The sequence below is a fragment of the Chrysochloris asiatica genome, unplaced genomic scaffold (genome assembly GCF_000296735.1).
Source record: "Chrysochloris asiatica unplaced genomic scaffold, ChrAsi1.0 scaffold00018, whole genome shotgun sequence".
Classification (NCBI taxonomy): Eukaryota; Metazoa; Chordata; class Mammalia; order Afrosoricida; family Chrysochloridae; genus Chrysochloris; species Chrysochloris asiatica.
The window spans coordinates 2694775-2719069 of NW_006408536.1; the positions used below are offsets into that span (position 1 = coordinate 2694775).

Sequence of the window (24295 nt, forward strand, 5' to 3'; positions counted from 1 at the left end):
GTGCACCTTTAAGAGGCATAATAAGGAGCTCTGGTAGCATAGTGGTTACAAATCAGTCTGTGAACTGCAAGATCAGCAGTTCGAAACTACCAGCTGTTCCACAGGAGAAAGATGAGGTTTTTCGTAAAGATTTACAACCTTGGAAACCCTATACAGAGTCGCTATGAATCAGAGCTGACTCCATGGCACTTAACAACAACAACAACAACAAGATGCATAATGGCGTCAGAAGTCCCCCAATTACAACATGATTTTCTTCACTTGTTCTTTCTAACCTTACACATCTAACACAACACCACACTCAATATATTGCAACTTCAAAGTTACTCTACCATCTATCTTCCCTGTTCACACTGTTTACTTGAGTATGGAAAGAATTTTTGAGTTAAACATTTTTTATTGTAAAGAACACAGATTCCTTCAAGCTTCCGCCAGAAAAAAAAGGTGTTATGAAAATGTATTCATGGAATGCCAATAAAACTGAAAATGTCTCAAGATTTACAGTTAATCATTGTGCAGCTAACCACAAGGTCAGTGATTCAACAGAGCAGCTGCTCCATGGGAAAAACAGGAAGCTGTCTGCTCCCATGAAGCCTTAACATCTCAGAAACCCCTCGAAGCGGGTCTACTCTAGCTTATAGGTCACCAGGAGTCAGAAGCAACTCAAAGACAGTGACTGAACGCATGTTTGTTATCTCTCTTTCCTTACCTGCCTACTACCTTCCTTTTCTGTACTATCATGGCTCCTTTTTCCCTTTCCTTCTTTTTTTCTTCAATTCATCACTGTTTTTACTCAAGGATCACAGATTGCCTTCAGAATAAAACTCCAATGACCCTGTTCTTGTCATCTACCTGGATCCTGACTTTCCTTTCACTAGTTTTTAGTCCAAATTTTGAAAGAACCATGTTTGACTGAGCTAAATGCTACTTGGGGTAGGCAGCATAATATAATAAACCCTCAAAACCATCCACATCCTAATTTCTGGAAACATGTTATGTTACATCATAAATAAGAAAATAGAAGAAAGGTCAGATTCCAAAAAGACAACAAGAGCACAGAAGCAGAATTTGGGACAAGGGAGTGACAAAACCCTAGGAATCCACGGAGCCACTAAATGCTGAAAAAGGTACAGAAACTATTTTATCCTAGATCCTTCAGAAGGAATGCAACCCTAGCAATTCATTACACTGGATCTCTTGAACTATATGATAATACACTGTTGTTATTTTAAGTCACTAAATTTATTATAGTACCAATGGGAAGCTAATATACTAGTATTCTTTGTTTGTGATTCACTTCATAGATCACTCCCCAGCCTGGAAGCGACTACCCATGAATCCTCTGGTACAGGTAGTAATGATTTCTCAATGCTTAAAGAATAAACATCAATGCTTTAATATGGATCAAAAAGTCCAGCAGTGACTGACTCTTCTTGTCTGCTCATCAAACATATAGAACATTAATTATAGCATTCTATTATTCCCTGTATACAATGCCACACTGATTTATAAATATATATCTCGGAAACCCTATATGGGGGCACCATGGGTCGGAACTGACTCGACGACACTTAATAATAACAACAACAAGTAATATCTATCTATCTCTCTATCTCTCTCAATATATATATATATTACTTAGATTACCTCCCTCCCCACTAAAATCTCATTCCACTTGAAAGATTCATCCATATTGACCTATATCTTCTCCATGTAAGCTTGTTGTGAATCAGTTTTCACAACTCACATTAATCTATATCTCAACTCTCTATAAAATTGTTCTAACCATTAAAATGGATGGCCTAAACTTAAATTTATAGGTACATTAAATAATGATTGAACAAAGATAATGGCTAATTTTATTGATTACATGAATGCTGTCCATAGCAAGTTCAAGTGTTTTTTAATAGGATTCTATTAAGAGTGTCCTTGTTGTTGTTGAGTGCTGTGGAGTCGGTTCTGACCCAAAGTGACCCTGTACAGGGTTTCCGAGGCTGTAAATCTTTACGGGAGCAGAAAGCCTCATCTTTCTCCTGCGGAACAGCTGGTAGTTTTGAACTGCTGACCCTGCAGTTCACAGCCCGATTCATAACCACTATGCTACCAGAGCTCCTTAGAAAATTTTGAAATATATAAAATGCAACCATGATAAACAGAAGGGATTTTTTTTCAAGCCAAATCAAAGTATATATATTTTTTAGGTTCAAAAAGTAAAGAAACAAAGCCTCAGAAGTTTGGTCTTGTAAGATATCCCACAGGAAAATGAGAAACACCTCATCTTTTGGGTATATTTCACAAACTGGGAATAAACACATGTTAACATAATAAAAGGCAGATGCTGAGGGACTCCTTTGTCTCTTAATCATGGGGAATTAAGCACACTGACTTCCAGCAATGCCCAAGAGAACTGATGCACATAAATCACATTGGCAGGAGATGGAAATCCCTCACTAGACATTCTCACTTCAATTCAGTTGAATTTAACTTTATCTGCACAGGGGAAAGATTTCTTTTAAAGAAATGAAGAACTAGAGACAACAAACACAAAGGTTAGGCTCTAAATTGTGTCTTTGGGTTTTGAACTTTCCCTATCCAACTGAACTACACTTAACAACAACAATCCTTTATAAATTGTTTGAACCTAGAGTCATGAATTTAGGATAACCTCATGGGAGCCTCTGCCTTCCTTTTCCTGTCAAGAAGAATTGCATTTAAATCATTTTACACTAACAGGGGACCACTGTGGGACCTAAAATGAAGAGGAGACCACATTTCGGAGGTAACCCTTTTACTGTCTAATAATTGGCTGTTCTGGGAAGCATGTATATATTGCAAATTCTTTCTAAAATAACATGTGGTTTATTTGATACAGACATTAGACTCTCTGCCATATGGTCTAGGAGCTGTGAGTACTTTTGCCTTTTCGATAGTAAAGTCACTTGCTTATTTATCATGCCTCAGTGATTATGAGCTACACCCTTTTCATCACAGCCATTATTGAACAATACCATTAAACATAGAATGTCTATATAATGACATTAGTACTTTTTTTAAGAAGCACTAAATGTAGTAAAATTCCAATACAGAAAGAGCTGAAGAATCATTTCGCTTTCTTGCTTAAAGACTTTGAACTGCATTTCAAGCTCATGAAATCATTCACAATTTGCAAAGGTCCATTGTCTTTGTATAAACCCTCAGCATGTCTTAGATATTGCTTATTCTGGGTTAATATCTCTTGCTTCAGTAGTTTCATATTATACATTATACTAATTTCCTTTTTAGAGAAAAAAAAAAGGAAACCCTGTCTCTAAAATGACTCAACTGTATTTAACCTTTATCTTTCTAACACTGTGTATTTCCTGTAGCATCATCAGTGTAGTCAACCATCAGGACAAACACATACAATTCATTCACTCATTCGTTCAGTCATTAGTTCACCTTGAACTCCGACTCTTGAGCATACAGCATATTGTCAGTGTAGGAACTATAAGGACACATAAGGTATGGCTCTTATCTTCAACCGAACATACAATGTTCACTCTTGCCCTCATCATCTTGTATTCTGGAAACAAACATGAGCGAAAAGAGTAAACAGAATGCCTTATAAAGGACACCGTTCTCTTTTCTAATCTCTACATGCAAGCTCCTATTTCTTCATTTCTCTTCAGTGTCATAAATGCTTGAGACAAATCACAACTTCTGTTTTTAGATTCCCCAAAGTGCTACAAGTAGGATTTTGCATAACTACCCATAATATTATTTTAATATTTTATATAACTTTATATCTAAGGAACTCTGGTAGCGTAGTGGTTACAAATCGGGCTGCAAACCTTAAGGTCAATGGTTTGAAACTACCAACCGCTCCGCGGGAGAAAGATGAGGCTTTCTACTACCATAAGGATTTACACCCTCGAAAACCCTGTACAGGGTCGCCATGGGTCGGAACCGACTTGACGGCACTTAACAACAACAACATTCACCATCCAGAAACCAAACATAAGATAGGCAAAATATAGAAATATTTAATAATCATGATTGACAAAGCCCATACTGACTTATTGGAACCTCGAAAAACATAGCATCTCAAAGTAATGAATCAATCAAAGTAGTGAAATATCTGTTGAATTACTAAAAAGCTCTACCAAGACACAATGGCAACATTCAGAAGAGGTTTTGTCTGAAGAAGAAAGCGAAAGCAGAAGAAACACATAAAAACATGAATCTAAACTTTCTGAGCAACTTATTAAGAGACACAGAATCAACTAGTCGGTGTTTGCTTTACATGTGATTTTCATATAGAATTCTACAAATGACAGAAACGCAAATGTTTACTTACTGAATTACCATAACACTACACATTTTTGAGGGGAATCAGCAATATTGATTGACTTTGGTGGTTTCTTCAAATATTATTTTTTAAACCTAAAAGAAAAGTATGAAAATACTACAAGATAATAAAAATTTGTAACAAAGACTAATTTTCTACATCTATAGATGTTAAAAGCCTTGATTCTGAATGTCTTCACAATTTCAGAGCTTTATCTGACAGGCCAGGTTCAATCCTTGATTGTTAAAACTGTACACATATCAGATATGGTGTTTAAAATCAAATCTTAAAAAGCCAAAATGGTAACATTTCAATGAAGGGTGTTGAGATGGTAAAACTACCTTATCATATTTAATTTGTTTCTTAAATCAACAGCAATGGGGGCGTAAGCGAACATGATAAAAATACTGCAGATCCAGCATGATTATCAAAGTCTCCTATTGCTTTTCAAATTAGTTCAGATGAGAAACAACATCTAAATTCTCATGAAATGGCCATATGTGTTAACCTAACATAAATCTTATAAACATTAAACATGTCATTAAACTCAGTCAACATGACATGTATTATACTCATGTTTTATAGGTTCTTGATTATTAAAATATCTAGTTTTGGTTGTATAGTGGGCACAGTACACTTAAAGCAATATTCTAGCAAAAGACACATGGAAAGCATTGGGTTTTGAAGCATGTTTATTGAATTTTTGGAAGATTCATAAAATCAGAATGTAAAAAGACAACCAAAGCATAGGAGGAATGAAGAAGGATAAATAGCCTTCTCAGTTAATATGCAAGACCAAACATCAAAAAATGATTTTTATTGCCTGGCCTTGGTGATTCTACCTTTATAGTTTGGCCTGGGCGTGAAGACAGGGCCATTAATCTTTCACAGAGAACATGCCAAGTGCACTCCTGTACTGCTTGATCTAGTGAGAGCAGTAATGACGCTCTTCAGTAAACTACATATTAGCTTCATTCCAGCAAAGATGCCATAATTACAAACATAGCTGAAATAAGTGCAAGCTATGAAAGTATATGGATTAAATGATCTTATATATCGCCAAAATGCACACTCAATATCTCAGAAACCTAAAAATTAAAAAATTAAAAACATTTCCAACATCCTAGATCTTAACATACATTGTAGGAAAGAAATCATATGTGAACATGAAATCAACTGCAAGCTTTCAGTGTTGTATTATTCCAATTCATAATAATTAACAAAATAAACCATATCTTTCAATCCATTCTGACCTTTCTACTCCTCAAGGCATAGGTTCCACTCAGTTAAATCTCTGTCCATAACAGACATTGAACAGAAGGTAAGCAGTGAAGCATATTGCGCACAGTCTCCTTACCTGCATTGTTTATCATTTTGAAGTTACAATATGTAAAATACATTTGGTTTAGGAGGTGTTAAATAGCTTGATGACAACGTTATTCTAAATATGAAGAGTATAAATTGTCAGAACTTCTGTCAAACTTAGGACACTTATTAACATCCTCCTAAAATAATTGCATTTATGTCGCTAAAGGAGGACTTTAATTTGAGACAGGTCACTGAATTTTCTTAGGTTTCTAGAGCAGCAAGAGATACAAGTTTGCCAACTGAGCAACATCCCTGGCCCTGTTCTCATGCTTCTCAGATACACATATGAAGTCACAATTTAATCAAATATTTTTATCCCATATTCAAGCTTGTTAGGAATGGACCTGTTCCAATTATTTTAAGAAGAAAATAATCACATTTGCGTTTCAATAAATAAGCAATTCATTTAACAGGCACACGGAGAAAGAACAGTAAAAACACAATTTTACAGAGTCTGGTATGATCTTTAGAAAAGGGACATTTTAATACTTTTATGACTATTTTTAATTTGGGTGACCAGTTTCATTTTGCTATAATAATAACACACATAATTGCCTTACTTCTACTTGATCAATATCCATGTTAAATACCTCTAATATAAATTGCTATTCCAAAAGACATCACTGATGTGTAAGTGATCAGATTTCATCATTGGTTACTCGCCCTTCTATCTACTACAACTCCCTTGAGCATACTCATCTTTCCTTACAAGTGGTAACTGAGGAAATAAAAATGTCTTCTATTTGCCAGCAAGCAGTTCAAATTACTAATGTACTACACCATTATACTTCCCTAGGGTTTTCCCCTATTAAGAAAGATCTGTCAAGCAGACCAGATGAGATAATGCATAAAACACTTTTATTTTTTCATATTGACTATACCTTCGTCATTGGCAGATACAGCACTTGTACTATATCCTAGCATTTCAAGAATCCATAGACTCAATACAATTCTATGTATTCTCAGGCACGCAGTATTCCATTTTTTCACGTATAAACTCTTCCTCACTTTCTCTCTAGACCTTCTTCCTAGGTGGCCAAGAGAACAGAGTTCCTACTCTACTTTCCTTATCTGAGGACTGTTTCATTGTATCATCAATGAGTGTCGGAATCTCATCCCTATACCATTTCATTTCCTTCCTCATGTTTCCGATCCCAATTCTACTTCTATTAAAACAATTATTTTATCAATATACTCTGGAGCCCCTTATACATTATTTCATCTTATTTTACCCACTGTCGTTGAAACACTATTTCAGACATTCTTACGATATCAAATAAACACAATTTGTAGCTCCTTTCGTTATTGTTGTTGTTAGGTGCCATTGAGTCGGTATCGACTCTTAGTGATCTTATGCACAGCAGAACGAAACACTGCCTGATCCTGGGCCAACCTCACCACTATTGCCACGCTACACAATAGCTATTCCTTTAAAAACCCTAGACCTCCATATAATACGACTATGGCAAAGCTTGGCCTCATCAATGACTTATGAGACAAGATACAAATTCACAACAAAATCAGTATTTATTCAATTCCATCATCCATTTTACTAGCTTCAAATATCAACAGTCAACTGAAAACCAAGATACTTGAAAGCATTTAAACTTTTCCAAAAGTTACAACATTTATTATCTAAATAAATTGAATCTATTTAATAGATACTCTCCTATTGCCATTTTACTTCAACTCAACTCTATAATTCCTACTATAGTATTACGGTATTTTCCCATGGAGTTTTCTTCAATAGCTCTGGTACTTCCTTTAAATATGTGCAAAATACTTCACTTAATCAGCTGAAGTACAACCCTAAAAGGAATGTTTCCTAGGAAAAGCTAACATTAAACTAGAAATATTCAATTTAACATGTCAAAATTCACATTGATATTTTCAGGCAAAAATTATGACCCTTTAGTAACAAATGCAGAAATCATATGTGAACATGAAATCAACTCCAAGCTTTCAGTGCTGTATTATTCCAATTCATAATAATTAACAAAATAAACCATATCTTTCAATCCATTCTGACCTTTCTACTCCTCAAGGCATAGGATCCACTCAGTTAAATCTCTATCCATAATAGTTCCACTATATGAACTGTTGTTACTTCACAACCTCTCCACAACACACACGTACAAATTCACATTGAGCCATGAAAATCAAAGGGAAAGAAGGAATAGTACTTACCAGAACCTCTTTTGGTCACAACTTTCAAACTCTGAGTAAAAGTAGCATATAAGAGAATCAAGTGTGGAATCGGAACTTTCATCTTCCAGCTCTTCTTATAGTCTGTTCCCTAAAGCAAAGATAAAAAAGAAAATCAGTATTGAAAAAAGAAACAGTCATTAATAGGGAAATGAATTCCACAAAAGGAAATGCCCTGAACAGCATTGTGGTTACTACATTAAAGAACAACAGTAATAACAAAACTATATCCTCATTTGCTCTCGGTGTTAAAATGCTGTCAAGGCAGTTCAGACTTATAGGGACCCTGTATATGGTTTGCAATGAGCAGCAAGTGGGATTGAACTCCTGACCTTGCATTGCAGTAGTTGGTCCAGTACAATGTCACAATATAAGCGAACCAAGAAATCCTTTAAAATCATATATTCATGGAAACTTTAGAATTCACCTTCATTTAGACAACCTAATTGTATTTCAATAAGTGTGAAAAAAATGTCTTCAAAACGACTGTTTAATCAACAACTTCTTTTTAATACTAACTATAGGCGCTCTTAGAAGACCCCCAATGAGATCTATCAGACAGGTGGCATCATTGATGGGGTCAAGTGAGGTTGGCCCAGGGTCGGACATTGTTTCGTTCTGCTGTGCATGGGGTCGCTATGGGTCGATTCAGACTCGATGGCTCCTGACAACAACAACATAGGCGCTGTGGGTTAATGTGTCAGACTTGAAAGCCATTTTAACTGCAAGGTTGGCAGTTCAAGCTCACCAGCTGCTCCTCAGAAACCCTATACAACGTCTCTATGGGTCGCAACCGACTCGAAGACAGTTCAAAACAACAACGACACCTATTTTAAAGGATCTCTGGTAGTGTAGTGGTTGCGAATCAGGCTGCAAACCGCAAGGTCAGCAGTTCAAAACTACCGGCTGTTCCATGGGAGAAAGATGAGGTTTTCTGTACCCGTAAAGATTTACAGCCTCAGAAACTCTGTACAGGGACACGACGGTTAGTAACCACTTAACAACAACATACCTCTTTAAAGTATGCAAGACCAAAGGATTAAGGTGCACCTGACTCAAGCCACAGTATTTTCAATAGCCTCATATGCATGTGAAAGTTGGACAATGAATAATGAAGAGCACAGAATAACTGATTACTTTTGAGTTAATGATGATGAAAAAGCTAAGCTCCTAAGAAGCCAGAACCGGGAGACTTCATCTCTCATGAGTGGGTTATGTTATCAGGAAGAATCTGTCCCTAGAGGGATATCATGCGTGTTAATTGTAGGGATGGGGGGGGGGAGGAAGCCCCCTCCCCACTGAAATGGACTGGCACAGTGGCAGGAACATTAGTCTCAAGCATGATAATTATAGTGGATGGAACAAGAAAGACCAGGTAGTGTTTTGTTCTGATGTGCATAGGGACATTACAATTTGGAATTGACTCCATGACACTTAATATCTATAACATAACATTAACAATTTAAAATACTTAATTCTATAATACAATATGGTTTTCCAAGTGAAAATAAATAATAAAATTTATTCATCTAAATATTTATTTGTGATTTTTCAATTATATTTCCAAAAGTCATTTCAAAATAATTTTAAGATATTTGTCTCTGTTGAAAATAAAATAAACTGCCTATGATAACTATAGAAAGATACGACATTTCTTTCTATTACAAGGCACTCAAAAGAACACTATAGGAGAGTTTGAATTTCAAAAGTGGGAAATATACTAGTTGCAAAATTAATGGAAATGAACATTGTGCTCCTCAGGAAAACATTTCTCTTCGCCTTTTGTATGGGTAGAGCTGAAAGATTGAATTTCAAAAAGTAACAAGTCAGAAAAAAGTTCAAATATATTGTCAACTCTTGACAGCATAAGTTTCTTTGCTACACATTTCAGAACACATCATATCCTGCTTTCAATCACTATGTCTTTATTAAAGATGAGGAAGCTGAAACGATGATTTTACACTCACATGTTTTGCTCTCCTGGAGCCTCAAATACCTTAGTTACTTAAAAATGATTAATTCACTCATATTAATAAAAGTCTGTTAAAACACACATTAATTCACAAAACAAAATCAAAATCCATTCACTCGAAGAACAGTGCCACTGTGATCATTGTAGTCCGGAAGCCGGCGATTTTTTAAAATTTGAAATAGCATGGAAAAGAAGCTATTTTCTCTCCAGCACTCTTAAATGATGATAGCTTGTTTCCGACTCTGGCAACTGAGGACCTGCAGTTCATATAAAGAACTGCCACATTAAATTGCAAAGCTGAGTCATGCATTCCTAAAAACCCAAATCCCATTTCCCAGTCGCTGCTCTAACTGGAACTGCAGGAAATCTTCAAGTTGATATGTTCAGCCTTCAGGTTAACAGCTAGAATCAGTTCCTTTCTCAGTGTGAGTTTAATCAGCGCTGCCCAAGAAACTCCAGGCTCCAACTATACACGGCAAGACCTTCCTGTATCACTATCAGATTACATTCTTCTTTTGCAAAATGCCATTTCCTTATACATTTCATTCCTATAAACTACACAGGCTAGTTAGTGAATCTAGTTCTTCAAATTAAAATGATTTAGGAAGTATCAATGTCGGAACATCAAGAACCTTAAATGAATTTCTGAAAACCCTGTGGACTAGGAAAAAAAATCAAAACAAAACAAAACAGAAATACATGGCATGCATTTCACAACCTTAACTTCTTGGTTGGTGGTGGTGATTATGTGCTGTGGAGTAGGATCGATTCACAACGACCAGGTATAGGGATTTTGTGTGGAGTCCCGGTGTAGTGTAGTGAGTTAATGCACCAGACTGCAAAGCTATTTAACTATAAGGTCGACGGTTCAAGCTCAACAGCTGCTCTTCGGAAACCCTACACTGGTTCTCTACGTGTCGGAATTGACTCGACGGCACTTAACAACAACAACAACAAACTTTAAGGGAGCAGAAAGCCTCATCTTTCTCTCACTCAACAGCGGGTAATTTCAAATTGCTGACCAGGAGGTTAGGAGCTCAACTCGTAACTATTGCTACCCTATCAGAGCGCCTTAACTTCTGGTTATGTCAAGGGAATCATTATAAAACTTTTTAGAAATTTACTGGACCTTAAATTGAAAGACTGGATCTAGTTAAAGATATACAAACTATACTGCATGTGTCGCATAATTAAAATTCTTATTCAGAAACAATAATAAAAATGGAATATAAATATTTCTTGAACTTCTCATTTATTTTCTTATGGTCATATATTATTTCATACATAATAAGTCAACGGATGGACATGAAATCACTTGCCCGTTTTCTGTCAAGAATACTATTCAATACTTGGCTTCACAGAAATCACTACTAATGGTATGCAGACAGAGTGTATCACAGCTGTTCAGAGAGCGGTATGTAGTCAGTCAGTGTGGATTCTTAACCCTGTTTTGCCAGCTAGGTGATTTTTTAGGCAAATAACATATCCACACAAAGTTCCTTCATGTGCACTGTAATAGTAAGTATATATAAGTTAAGTTATCCTATAAGTTAAGTGCCGTCGAGTCGGTTCCGACCCATAGCGACCCTGTACAGGGTTTCCGAGGGTGTAAATCTTTACGGGAGTAGAAAGCCTCATCTTTCTCCCGCGGAGCAGCTGGTAGTTTCGAACCGCTGACCTTAAGGTTCGCAGCCCAATTCGTAACCACTACGCTACCAGAGTGTAAGTATAGTATGGTGTTTAAATCACGACTGGAATATAGAAAAGACTTAACAAAGTCGTTGTTGACTGTGGCAATTTAATTTGGTTGTTGGGGTCTTCACTCCTATGAACCCTCCTATGAAATTTTCTGTATGTTCCAGCTTTCTTTGCATACTACTGCATACTATTAGCTATATCTTTACTTGTATTTCGTCTCTTCTCAGATCAAACCCCTTCCAAGTTGGATGTGGGTTTTATTCTTCTTCATGTTTCCCAGTGTTCACTAAGTGCTAGAAGAAAACATATGAGTGAATGAATGAAGAAAGGACAAAATGGAGCAACTACTGTGTGGAATTGGATTTTGGCATTCAAACTCATTTTATAAATATTTATGGAGCATATTCTACTGACTAGGTGATATGCTATAAAACAGTGGAGACACAAACACAAAGAAAGTCACTGCAATTTAAAAAAAAAAGTTTCAAAGACCAACAAACGTGAAAAATATTTATTTACATAATTAGGCAGACCCTGTTGCAATATGGTAAGAATAATATGGCAAGGGAATAGAAGAAGGAATCTATTTATTTTCCTTTAAATTGGGTCTGGTGACAACTTAAAGAAAAGCATTCAGAGGAGGAAGCATTACAGGTGGGTCATGATGGGAAAGTCTCCATAAAGAAAAGACATTCTGAATCCAGGAAAAAAGAATACTTGTACAGAGCAGAATAATAACCCCCTGAAATGTTCAAACTTTGATCCCTAGAACCTAAGGACATACTATATGATAGGGCAAAAGAAACTTGCAAGACATGATTAAGTTAAGGACTTTGAGATGGGAAGATTATCCTGGATTATCTGAGTGGTCACAATGTAGGAGGATTACTCCCACTGATCTGTGATTATTTTATCCCACTCATCTGTCAGTTTGCTTACTGTGATGATGGCTTGCATGATGCTGTGATACTGGAAACTATGCTACTGGTGTTTCAAATAACAACAGGGTCGCCCATTGTAAACAAGTTTCAGTGGAGATTCCAGATTAAGGACACACAAGGAAGAAAGAATAGAAATTCGACTTCTGAGGGATGAGCACTGAAAATCTTATGAACAGCAGAACAATGTCTAATATTAATAGCACAAGATGAGCCTCTCAGTTACAGGGTATTCAAGAGTTAGTACAAAACGATGTCATATTGAGAACTGAGATGTGCCTGACCAAGCCATTGTATTTTCAATCACATCACACACATGTGAAAGTTGAACAATGAATAAGGAAGAGAAATAATGCTTTACGATAGCGATATTGGCACACACACACAAAAAAGTACCATGAACTGAAGAAAGAACAAACAAATTTGTTTTAGAAGAAATATTGTCAGAATGTCTCTTAGAAACAAGGACAAGGAGACTTCCTCTCATCTACTTTGAACATGTTATCAAGAGAGATCATTGCCCAGAAAAGAACAACATGTTTGTTAAACTAGCAGAACAGTGAAAAAGAGAAAGACCTTCAATGAGATGAATTGACACAGTGTATGTAACAATGGACTATTCCTTCCTAATAACATGTTGGAAGTATGAGAGATGACGTCTCCCCATCGTGGCTTCAAGGGAACATTCTAGTAGTACTTCTTGCAACCTAGATTTTTTTTTTTTTTTTTTTTTTACTTTCAGTATTCTTCTAAACATCATAATTCAAATACAATGACAATAGTGAGGATGGTGCAGGACTGAGCCTTCTCACAACTGAGTTTCATTCTATTTGGCACAGAGTCATTTTGTGTCATAGTTGACTCAACAGTTCAAGCCTACTCGACTGAGGGAGGATTTGAGTCAGAGAGTGATAACAGAAGTTGGAAGCAGAGATCAAAAGTTGGAGTAACCAACTTTGAAGTTGCAGGGCAGAGGTAGTGAATGAAGGAATGTACACAGTGTCTAGAAACTGGTAAAGGCAAAGAAATCATTTCTCTTCTAGAGCCTCCGGAAGGAACCAATCTGACAAAACCTTCAATTTAGCCACCTAAAAACCATTTCAGACTTTTGACTTTCAAAAGTATAAAATAAAAGATAACTGCTTAATTGTTTTGTTGTTTTTAAGTCAATAAATTTGAATCAATTTGGTATCACAGCAAAAGAACACTAAGACAGCAAGACTCAGAAATGGTAAGTAAAAGGAATGAAACATAAATTGATAACAAAGCATGGACTCAATGGTACAGAAAGAAGAGGAACATGGTCAGTCTTGATGAAGCAGATGTCAACACTGGGAGAACATAACAAATCTAGGAATAAAAAAATTTATCAATATAAAAGAAGTGACATTAAAAAGAAATCTCGAAAAGTCAACCTGAGGCATGTAGTTTCAGCAAATAATCTATTATGATTCTGGTTGCCAATATATGGAAATTCATAACACATTTGGTGCAATGAGGGTGGAAAATTTAATAAATTGCATTTGCTGACAGTCACGTTTAAATGGTAGGTGTAATCTCCAGTTACAATTGGCTTATACTAATTGAAAATAATACACAAGAACTCATTAGAGAGGTAGAAGATATCAACATGGTAATACTAACTGAAGTAAAGGACCTGAGTTAGGATAAACAGGGAGAATTTATGTTGATTTTAGATGTTGTCCAGTCAGTTCCAACTCATAGGAACCCAATGCACAACAGAACTAAACAATGCCGAGTCCTGAACCATCCTCCCAATTGTTCTTTAAACAATGCCGAGTCCTGAACCATCCTCCAAATTGTTCTTAAACTTGGGCCTATTGTTAATGCCACTGTGCCAAATCAGCTCATTGGAGATCTTCCACAAATTTGCTAACCCACCACTTTACCTAGTATGATATCCTTCATAAGGGATTGGACCTTCTATATGATATGCCGGAAGTATGAGAGACAAAGTATTTCTATTCTAGCTTCAAACGATCATTCTGGCAGTACTTCTTCCAACACAGATTTGTTTGTACTTTCAATATTCTTCTCCAACACCAAAACTCAAATGCATCAATGCTCCTTTCATCTTTGTTATTCATTGCCCAACATGCATATGAGGCAACTGAAAATATCATGGATTGGGTCAGGGGCACCTTAGTGCTCAAACTGGTATCTTTGTTTTTGAACACTTCAAAGAAGTCTGTCTTGTTCAATAAAATTGCTTCATGCAATTCACTGCTTGATTTACTGAGTGATGTTTCCATGAGAGTTGATTGTGGGTCCAGGCAAAATGAAGACTTTGACAATTTCAATCTGCATTTATCATGCATTATTTATTTAATGGTGTCTTGATGAGGATTTTTGTTTTCTTTATATTGAGCTATTCAACCCATACTAAAGTCTTTGATCTTCATTAGTATTTTGTCTTCTTTGCTTTCGGCAAACAAGGTAGAATCACATAGTTTGTTAATAAATCATTCTCCACTCCTGATGCACGTACTTTTTCATATAATCCAGGTCATGGATTATTTGCTCAGCATACAAACTAAATAAATATGGAGAAAGAATGCAAAGCTGGCACACACCTTTGCTGATTTTAAACCATTCAGTATCCCTTTGTTCTTTGTGAACAACTGCCTCTTTGTCTATGTATATGAAGAATGTAGAGAGGAAAAAAAAAAACAAAAAAGGTAAAGAGAGTGAAGGTTTTGTTGATGACCCCTGGGGTCTATAAATATTTATAGGACACGCAAAGGCATCAAGAACTGGGGGGGGGGAGAGAAGAAGTGAGAAAAACCAGGCAGTTTAATCAAGTGTAAATCAAGGAGTTCGGTCAACAAAGCAAACAAGGATATTTAAAAAGGAAATCAGCAGAGTTCATATATTTTAAGGATTAAAAAGGGAGAACATGTTTTAAAGTTAAGATGCTGCTGTTGATATCAGCTAAAGATTCTTCACTCATCAGTTAGGGTGTAATCAGAAAAGGCAAGCTGAAAAACAAACTGTCTTCGATTGTTTTCACAAACTGGATACCATAAGGAATCCCCCCCCCCAAAAAAAATCCATCTGTAAGGGGGAAAGCCTGAAGATACATGTAATCTGAGGTAAACGATAAGTAGAAGCAAAGACTGGAGTTCAGACAAAACCTAAATCTACAACGGAAGGGATGAGGAAGCTGGGACACCTACTCTCACAGGTAGAAGAGGAAAAAAGTATAAGTAGATGAATATAAAGGTGTGTAGAGTACTGAAGGCAAACTGCATTAATTTATTTTATTACACTTGTATCACAATGCAGAACTAAGAATAGGTGTTTGTGGTAGTTCAGTGTTGTAGAGTCTGGTTTGACTCATGGTATTCCAGGAGCAGCTGGTGGGTCTGAATTACAGATATTGTGGTTTATAGTCAAGTGCTGATCCTACAGCATCATACCAGAAGTCCTAGAATAGGACTGTATGTGACGTTAAGTAGCTTATTTCATCTCTATCAATGCTGTTTTTTTCATATACAAAGTATAATATCAGTCCAGTATTTATTGACTTTTCTCCCACTTTACACTCCCCCCAAAATTCTTAACGTAGCAAATACCTACTTCACTTTATAACAAGTATTAGCCAAACTAAAGAACTTTTTGGTAAATACCAGGGTGTTTACTAATGATATTTAATTGTAGATTTAAAAAAAAATACTAGTTAGTTTTTGTGGTGTTAGTTTCCTTCTGTCCAATTCAGCCTGCTATGTAATAATTCTTCTTATCGATTAAGTGCGATTGAGTCAGATCCAACTCATAAGAACCCTGTATACAGTTTCCAAAGAGTGGCTGGTGAGTTTGAATCGACAACATTGTCATTCAAATTGATTTTGAGGTCCAGTGCTTTATCCCACAGAGCCACATCAGGAAGTCATTTAATATGTTTTTATATAAAAATTAATAATTGACTATGCTCACAAATGTGATGCATAATATTTGGTTTAATTGTTACTGTATTTACATTCACAAACTGAATTTCAAAGCAATACTTCTTCATTCTAATTTTAAAATACTTTAGAAGCTATCTATTTTAGACAGACACCAATGATGTATAGTTTTCAAGAACATAATTTGTATAAAATAATCTATGTTACAGCTCACATAAATTCCCCATGGAGTGGATAATAAGAACATGTTGCATATTATGCAAACAGAAATTTCCAGAAAGCATGAGTTTTTGTTGATGGTGAGGAGAAAATGCAAACATGATTCATGTAATTGATATCAATAAATTATATACTTGAAAAAATGTTGACTTGGTGGATGATATGTTATATCTATGTTTACAACAACAACAAAAAAGAGACTAGGAAACAAAACAATAATTAATGGGACAGTTGGTTCTTATATCAAGAACCATAGACGATTGAGGACGATTGCCCACTTACAAATGATTAAGATATTTATACATTTAGTTTAGGTTGTATTTATTTTTTTTAGAGAATTAAATACTGCTATCCTGTCGTGACATTGTAAGATAAGCACTGAGCAACAATGCACATTTGAACCACGAGGTCGGCGGTATAAACTCACCAGCCGCTCCTTGGAAACACTATACCAGATCAACACGAGTAGGAACTGACTTGACATCACTTAACAACAATCTTTCACATAGGATCACAGGGAGTATTGTACAAATAGAAATAGACTTCTAACCATAAAGTTGGCGGTTCAAATTCAACATCTTTTTCTTGGAAATCTTACACAGTGTCGCTGTGAGTCAGAACCGACTTGACAGTTCACAGCAACAACAAAAACTTCTTTCACATGAGTACACTTAGAGCTGGACTGCTAACTGCAAGGTTAGCTGTTCAATTCCCCCAGCTGCTCCATGGAAGAGAGATGAAGCTTTCTGCTCCTTTGAAAACTGCAGCCTTGGAAACCCTGTTATGACTCAGAACCAACAGGACGACATCTAACAACAATAACAGTACCTTTCACATGCCATTATAAGTGCTGAGGACACAGAAATCATTATGATATAGTCACTGTGGCCAAAGAGCACTGGGAAGACAGACACAGAAAACAACAAAGATATCAAAGGAATATCTGTTATAAATGGAGTCTCAAGCATATAGAGAACACTCAGTGTTGCCTAGAAAAGGATATGGAAACTTCCAGAGCAAGTGATACGTGGGCTGACTTTAGAACAAGAATACTGGATACATGATTGATGAAGGTGAAAAGGGATTCAAAGGTAAAAGGCAGGAGACTTTAGATGTAGGAAAACAAAAAGTCGATGGGATGCATTTTAACTATGAGCCAAAACCAACTCCACAGAATTTAACAAGAGTAAAGATATAACCAAAACAGAACACCCTAGCACCCTTCTCAATACAATGCTGTGAGCAGAAAAGGGCATACACTGAGATTCTTTAAAATAAGTTGTAGGCCACTGAGATTACAAAAACAAAACAAAAACTAGCAGATAACATGCATTGCATATTTATATTTAAATATACTCAGAACCAGAAGACCACTTTTGACAGAGGTTGGCTTACAAAGAAGCATTAAAATTTTAAATCTTATACCCAGACTTCTGTACTAATGTACAAAAGTTAATTCATACTCTGAGTAAAAGGCCAAGGTACCAATCAAATCAACAGGTGTATATATAAAGGGTTCCTGACAGATTTCTTAACAAGGTGAAGAATATACTACTCAATGGCCAACTAACCCTGTTCAAAATATCTGTGCTTCGTATTTAAATATGGCCCCCGAGAATGAAACAATGAGCTGTTCTGTGGAGGGATTAAGCACACAATGCTATGGAATTTCCAACAATTTTACAGACTGGTTGATTCTGCAGGAGAGGCTGCAGTTCCCAGGAGATGCTTGGCACACCAACTGTGCAGCACCAAGTCAGGTTGTACCAGTTTTACAGAAATTAGGTAACGGAGGGCTCATTGGACTCTCAGGAATTCTGGTACAGCCTTCATTGGGGAGAAAATCAATACCGTTAATGAAATGAGTCACAACTAGATTTTTTTATTATATACTTCACCAAGATTCATTATTGTTTAATCGCAAAAAAAAAGACCAATAATGTAAGACAAATTGGATGTGAGAATGAAAATGTTAACTATACAAGATAATTTTTTAAATCCACAAAATCTCGAACTTAACTAAACTTGAAAATTTCACAGAATAGATGGTATTCAGGAAATATAGTTAACACGATGTGCGAAAGAAGGAAAGGACACAAGGATAGACCAAAAATATTTAAACATGAAAAATGTCATAAAAGTATAAACTCCAAATAATGTTGACTGCAGAAAATATAAGAGATGAATACTATCAAAATTTTGAGGCATAGGGTGTGAGCCATGCATAGAAAAGTATACATATGCTTGCAAAAACATAGAAATGCTTTTCAAAAACCCTAGCATTAAAAATTATTAGAACTAATATAAGGCATTTTAAAAAGTCTAGTAAATTTAAATAATCCTAGCAAGAATATTCATTAGTACCACTGTTATTTCCTTGGAATCTAAATGATTTCGGTAGTGAAATCAACCAGAAAATGCCAATAATGACATAAATTTGAATAGTATGTAAAGTGAATATAAACTGGAGAACATTTAAGTTATGTTGTAAAGAGAATTAAAATTTTATTCCTTAATAAACAGAAACATAATGAACTCCTAGATGAAAATATTGACTAATTTGTCAATGTTCACCTAAAAACATCAATGTTTCCAAATTGATATGATATACTTCTGGTCAAAACCTAGATGGAATTTTTATCAAAGCTACTGACAAATTAAAGTTAAAATGTGAACAGAAAAATGAACAAGATGGAAATTTACAAAACTTAACCCAGTATAATATTAAGATACATTTAGACTTGTTAAAAGTACAGTATAACTACAAAGATCAATGAAAATATCTGTGAAGAATATATATATACAAAGCTAAAACAGACATCAGGATGTGTATAATAACAATATGCAGTAAAGGAAAGAAAGTATTGGCGACACCACTCATTGGTCAGTTTGTCAAAAAGTAATGGCTTGTGTGTTGCTGTGATTACAGAAGCTATGTCTTCAGTATGTTAAATAACAGCAGGGACACCCATGGTAGACACGTTCCAGCTGAGCTTGCAGACTAACACAGACTAGGAAGGAGAGATGGTGTACTTCTGAGTATTTACTCACTGAAAATCATATGAATCGCTTTGGAACACTGTCAGATAGCACCAGAATACTGGATACTGAAACATGATGAAGAGCAACAGAAAATTTTCAGATATAGTGCCAGGAAATGAGCTCCCCTGAGGTGGGAAGGCACTCAAAATACAAGTAGGGAAGAGGTGCTTGCTCAAAGTGGAGCTGGCCATGATGACAAGAATGGAGTAACGCTTTCAAGACCTTTGTTTGTTGATAGCGCACAACTCAAAATGAGGAGGAACACTTGCAAACATCATTAACAATGGAACATGGAATGTCTGATGTTTAAATAGAGAAAAATTGAAAGTTGTCAAAAATTAAAAAAGACCACATAAACATTGATATTATATACATTAGAGACCTGAAAGGAACGGGTGTGTATTGACCATTTTGTTTCTGACAGTCACAAGGTTTACTACTCTGGGAATGACAAATTGAAGAAGAATGGCATCACATTCAACAGTAAACAGAACATTTAAAGAACTATCTTGAAATTCAACCCTGTCTGTGATAGGATTATATGCATACACCTACAAAGAAGACCAGTTGATACCACCATTATTCAAATTTACCCACAAACAGCTAAAGCCAGTGAGGATGAAAATAAAGAATTCTAACAACATTTGCAGAATAAAATTGATCAAATGCACAATCAAGATGTATTAATAATTACTGGCAGTTGGAAAACAAAGGTTGGGAACAAAGAGGAAAGATCAGTTTTTGGAACATTTGGTACTGATGATAAAAACAAATTTTGAGATCACATGATAGAATTTTGCAAGACCAATGACTTGTTCATTACAAATATCTTTTTGAAACAGCATAAAAGATGACTATACAGATGGAAGGCATCAGATGGCAAACACAAAAATCAAATTGACAACATCTGTGGAAAAAGACTGTGGAAAAGCTCCATATCGTCAGTCAAAACAAGGTCAGGGGCATACTGTGGAACTGACCATCAGTTGCTCATATTAAAGTACATGTTAAAGCTTAAGAAAAAGAAATCAAGCACAAAAAAGCCAAATATGACCTTGAACATATGTCAACTGATTTTTGAGATCATCGCCTCAAGAGCAGATTTGATGCATTACACTAATGAACAAAACCCATGAGAGTTGTGAGAAGTCATGAAGAAAACAGAAGAAACCAAATATCATTAAAAAGAAGGGAAACACAGAAGAGACTGTAGAACCTGCTACCCAGCAAATGGTGACATGATGAGGTAAAAAGGGCTGAATATAAAATTTCAAAAGAAATTTTAATAAATATTATAATAAAGTGTGCAAAGATCTGGATTTAGAAAACCAAAAGAGCTCAGCATTCTTCAGGAAAAACTTCAAGCCTCGACTTGAAAGACTAAAGGATTCTATGGACAAAATATTGGATAATGCAGAAAACATAAAAAGATGATACACAGTCACCGTACCAAAATTAAATCATCAATGTTCAACTATATCAAGTGGTATCATATGATCAAAAGCCAATCAGTTAAGGAAGAAATCCAAAGTGCACTGAAGGCATTGGCAAAGAACAATGTCCCGACAACTGACTGAATATGTATTGAAATCTATCAACAAACTGATGCAACACTGGAGGCATTCACTTACCTGTGAAAAGACATTTGGAAGACAGCTACCTGACCAACTGACTGGAAGACATCCCCATTTGTGTACATTCCGAAGAGAGGTAACCCAATGGAATGAGGAAATCAATGGACAATATCATTAATATTGCATGCAAGTACAATTTTGCTAAACATAATTTAAAAATGGCTACAACGGTACATTAACATAGAATTCCAGCAATTCAAGCCAGATTCAGAAGGGGACATAGGACCAGGGATGTCATTGCTGACGTCAGATAGATCTAGGCTAACAGCAAAGAAAACTAGAAAGACATTTACTTGTGCTCCATTGAGTACAGAGAGGCTTCTGATTTTGCGGATCAGGGCACACTGCGGACAACAATTCAGAAAATGAGTATGCTGGAACACTTAATTGTGCTCATGACAAAGCTATACATAGACCTAGAGGTAGTTATTCCAACAGAATTAGGGAACATTTTATGGTTTAAAATTAGGAAATGTATATATCAAGTTTGTTGTCTTTCACTATACATGTTCCAGCTGTATGCAGAAAAAATAACCTGAGAATCTGAATTATATGAAGAAGAACATGACGTCAAGATTGGAGTTAGACTCATTTAACAGTCTTCGATGTGCAGATGACACAACCTTGCTTACTAAAAGCGAAGCAGATTTAAAATACTTACTGATGAAGATCAAAATCCACAGCATTTCAGTATGGGTTAAACCTCAATGTAAAGAAAACAAAAATCCTCACGACTGTACCAATCCGTACAATCCAGATAAATGGAGAAAAGATTGAAGTTGTCAAAGACTTCATTTTACTCGGATAAACCATCAATATTCATAGAAGCAGCAGTCAAGAAATCAATTGAAGTGTTGCATTAGGCAAATATAGTTCAAAAGCAAAGATATCCGTGTGAGGACTAAGATGCGCCTGAACAAAGCAGAGGTATTTTAAATAATCACATATGCATGTGAAAATTGGACAGTTACTAAGAAAGACATTAGAAGAATTGATGCATTTGAGTTATTGTGTTGGACTACCATGAACTTCCAGAATATTAGAAGTTCCATGGACTTCCAAAAGAACAAACAAATCTGTGTTGGAGTAAGTACAGCCATAATATTCCTTAGACTCGAAGATGGCTAAACTTAATCTCTGATACTTGGGACACATTATGAGGAGAGACCAGTCCATGGAAAAGGATATCATGGTTGGTATAGTAGAGAATCAGCAAGAACAGAAGACCCTCAAGAACATGGATTGGCACAGTGGCAGATGCAATGGGCTCAAGCATACATAGCAATGATTGTGAGGTTGGGGCAGGACCAAACAGTGTTTTGTTCTGCTTCAAATAGGGATGCTATGAAGTCCGAGTGGACTCAATGGCATTTAACCACAACGACGACGACACTACTGTCCAACACTGATGTTGTGTGGTTTATGTGTCGGGCTGTAAATTATGGGGCCAGCAGTGGTCGGCATCTACCAGGCACTCTGCAGAGAAAAGAAGTTTTCTGCCTGGGAAACCCTATACAGGATCACTATGACCCAGAATCAAGTTTAAGGCATATACCAACAACACCCATGACCAAAGAAATAATGCAAAAAAGATGACTGCCTGAGGGGAGAAAGAAATTAAAATCACACAACACAGCAAATTCCAGAATAATAGCTCAAAAAAAGAGTTGTTATTAATAGCCCACCAGAAAATTCCAAGAAAGGTTTTTTTTTTTTTTAGTTAGCCAATGTCTATAATGGCAAAACTGTCCCATCATAAAATAAAAGAAGGAGTCCTAAAAGGAATGCCAAATTTTGCAAAATGAAAATAAAACATTATGAGGAAAGTTAAACATCAAATCATAATTTAATAAAAATATTTCTTCAAAAAGGGCTAAAACATTAATAAGACATAATATATAAAGAAATCTCACAAATCTTTTGGGTAAAGGTGCAAAAAGAATGAATGCAGAAAATGAGACTATCAACTGAATTGATACTACGAAGAAGACAGCCAAACTAGAAGCCATCAAATCCATTTTGACTAAATGTGACCCAATGTTATTCTGAGTAATACTATAACCCATAAAGTTTTCAATGGTTAATTTTTCATAAATATATCAGTATACGTTTGTTCTAATGTATGTACGGGAGGACATAAACCTCCAACCTCCCAGTCACCACCCAAATATATTAACCATTTGTACCAACCAGAGACAATGAAGAAGACATATATTATTGTTAGAAGTTACTGAGTCGTTCCTATTCATAACAACCCTATATATGATAGAATGAAACACTTGTCTTATGACATCCTCACTATCATTATTATGAATCAGTGATTTCTTGTAGCCACAGTATCAATCCATCTCATTGAGGATCTTCCTTTTTACATTTACCTTCTATTTCAATAAGCACATTGTCCTTTATCAGTGATTGGTCTCTCCTGAGATGTCAAAAGTACACTGATGAAGTTTCGCCATCCTCCCTTCTATAGAGCACTATAGCTGCATTTTTTCCATGACAGATTTGTTTGTTTATTTGGCTACTGTTTTTAAGTTCAATAGAGTTGGTTCCTATGCATAGCAATCCTTTATAAGATTTCCAAGGAATGGCTGGTGAGTTTGAACCACCGATCAGTGGATCAAACTGACCTTGTGGTTGAATGCTTCATCCCACATGCCACACCAGGACTCCATTCTTCTGGTGGTTCATGGTACAGTCAATATTCTTTGCCAACATCACAATTCAAATGCATCAATTCTTTCTGGGCTCTCCTTATTCATCATCTATATCTTTCATGCATATGTGGTGATTGAAAAAAACATGATGGGGCCATGTTAACTGTAGTCACTGAGTCCATGCTCTTATGCAAGCATGATGTCCTTCTCCGAAGCTTGGTCACTCCAAAGTGTTGTTGTTTATGCTAAACTTTCACATGCATATATATTTTTTCGTACTTACTTTGTACTGTTGTTGTTGTTGTT

General features: G+C 35.8%; 1 protein-coding gene across 1 annotated transcript in view; it reads right to left on the minus strand.

Moving 5' to 3' along the window:
• The window catches only part of IL1RAPL1 (interleukin 1 receptor accessory protein-like 1), a 1809453-nt gene that overhangs the window by 1522487 nt on the left and 262671 nt on the right, over positions 1-24295 (minus strand). The window contains exon 2 of the mRNA XM_006835561.1: positions 7883-7991. Coding sequence (XP_006835624.1) covers positions 7883-7964 — 82 coding nt within the window. The 5' untranslated portion in view covers positions 7965-7991. The remainder of the gene's footprint in view (positions 1-7882; positions 7992-24295) is intronic.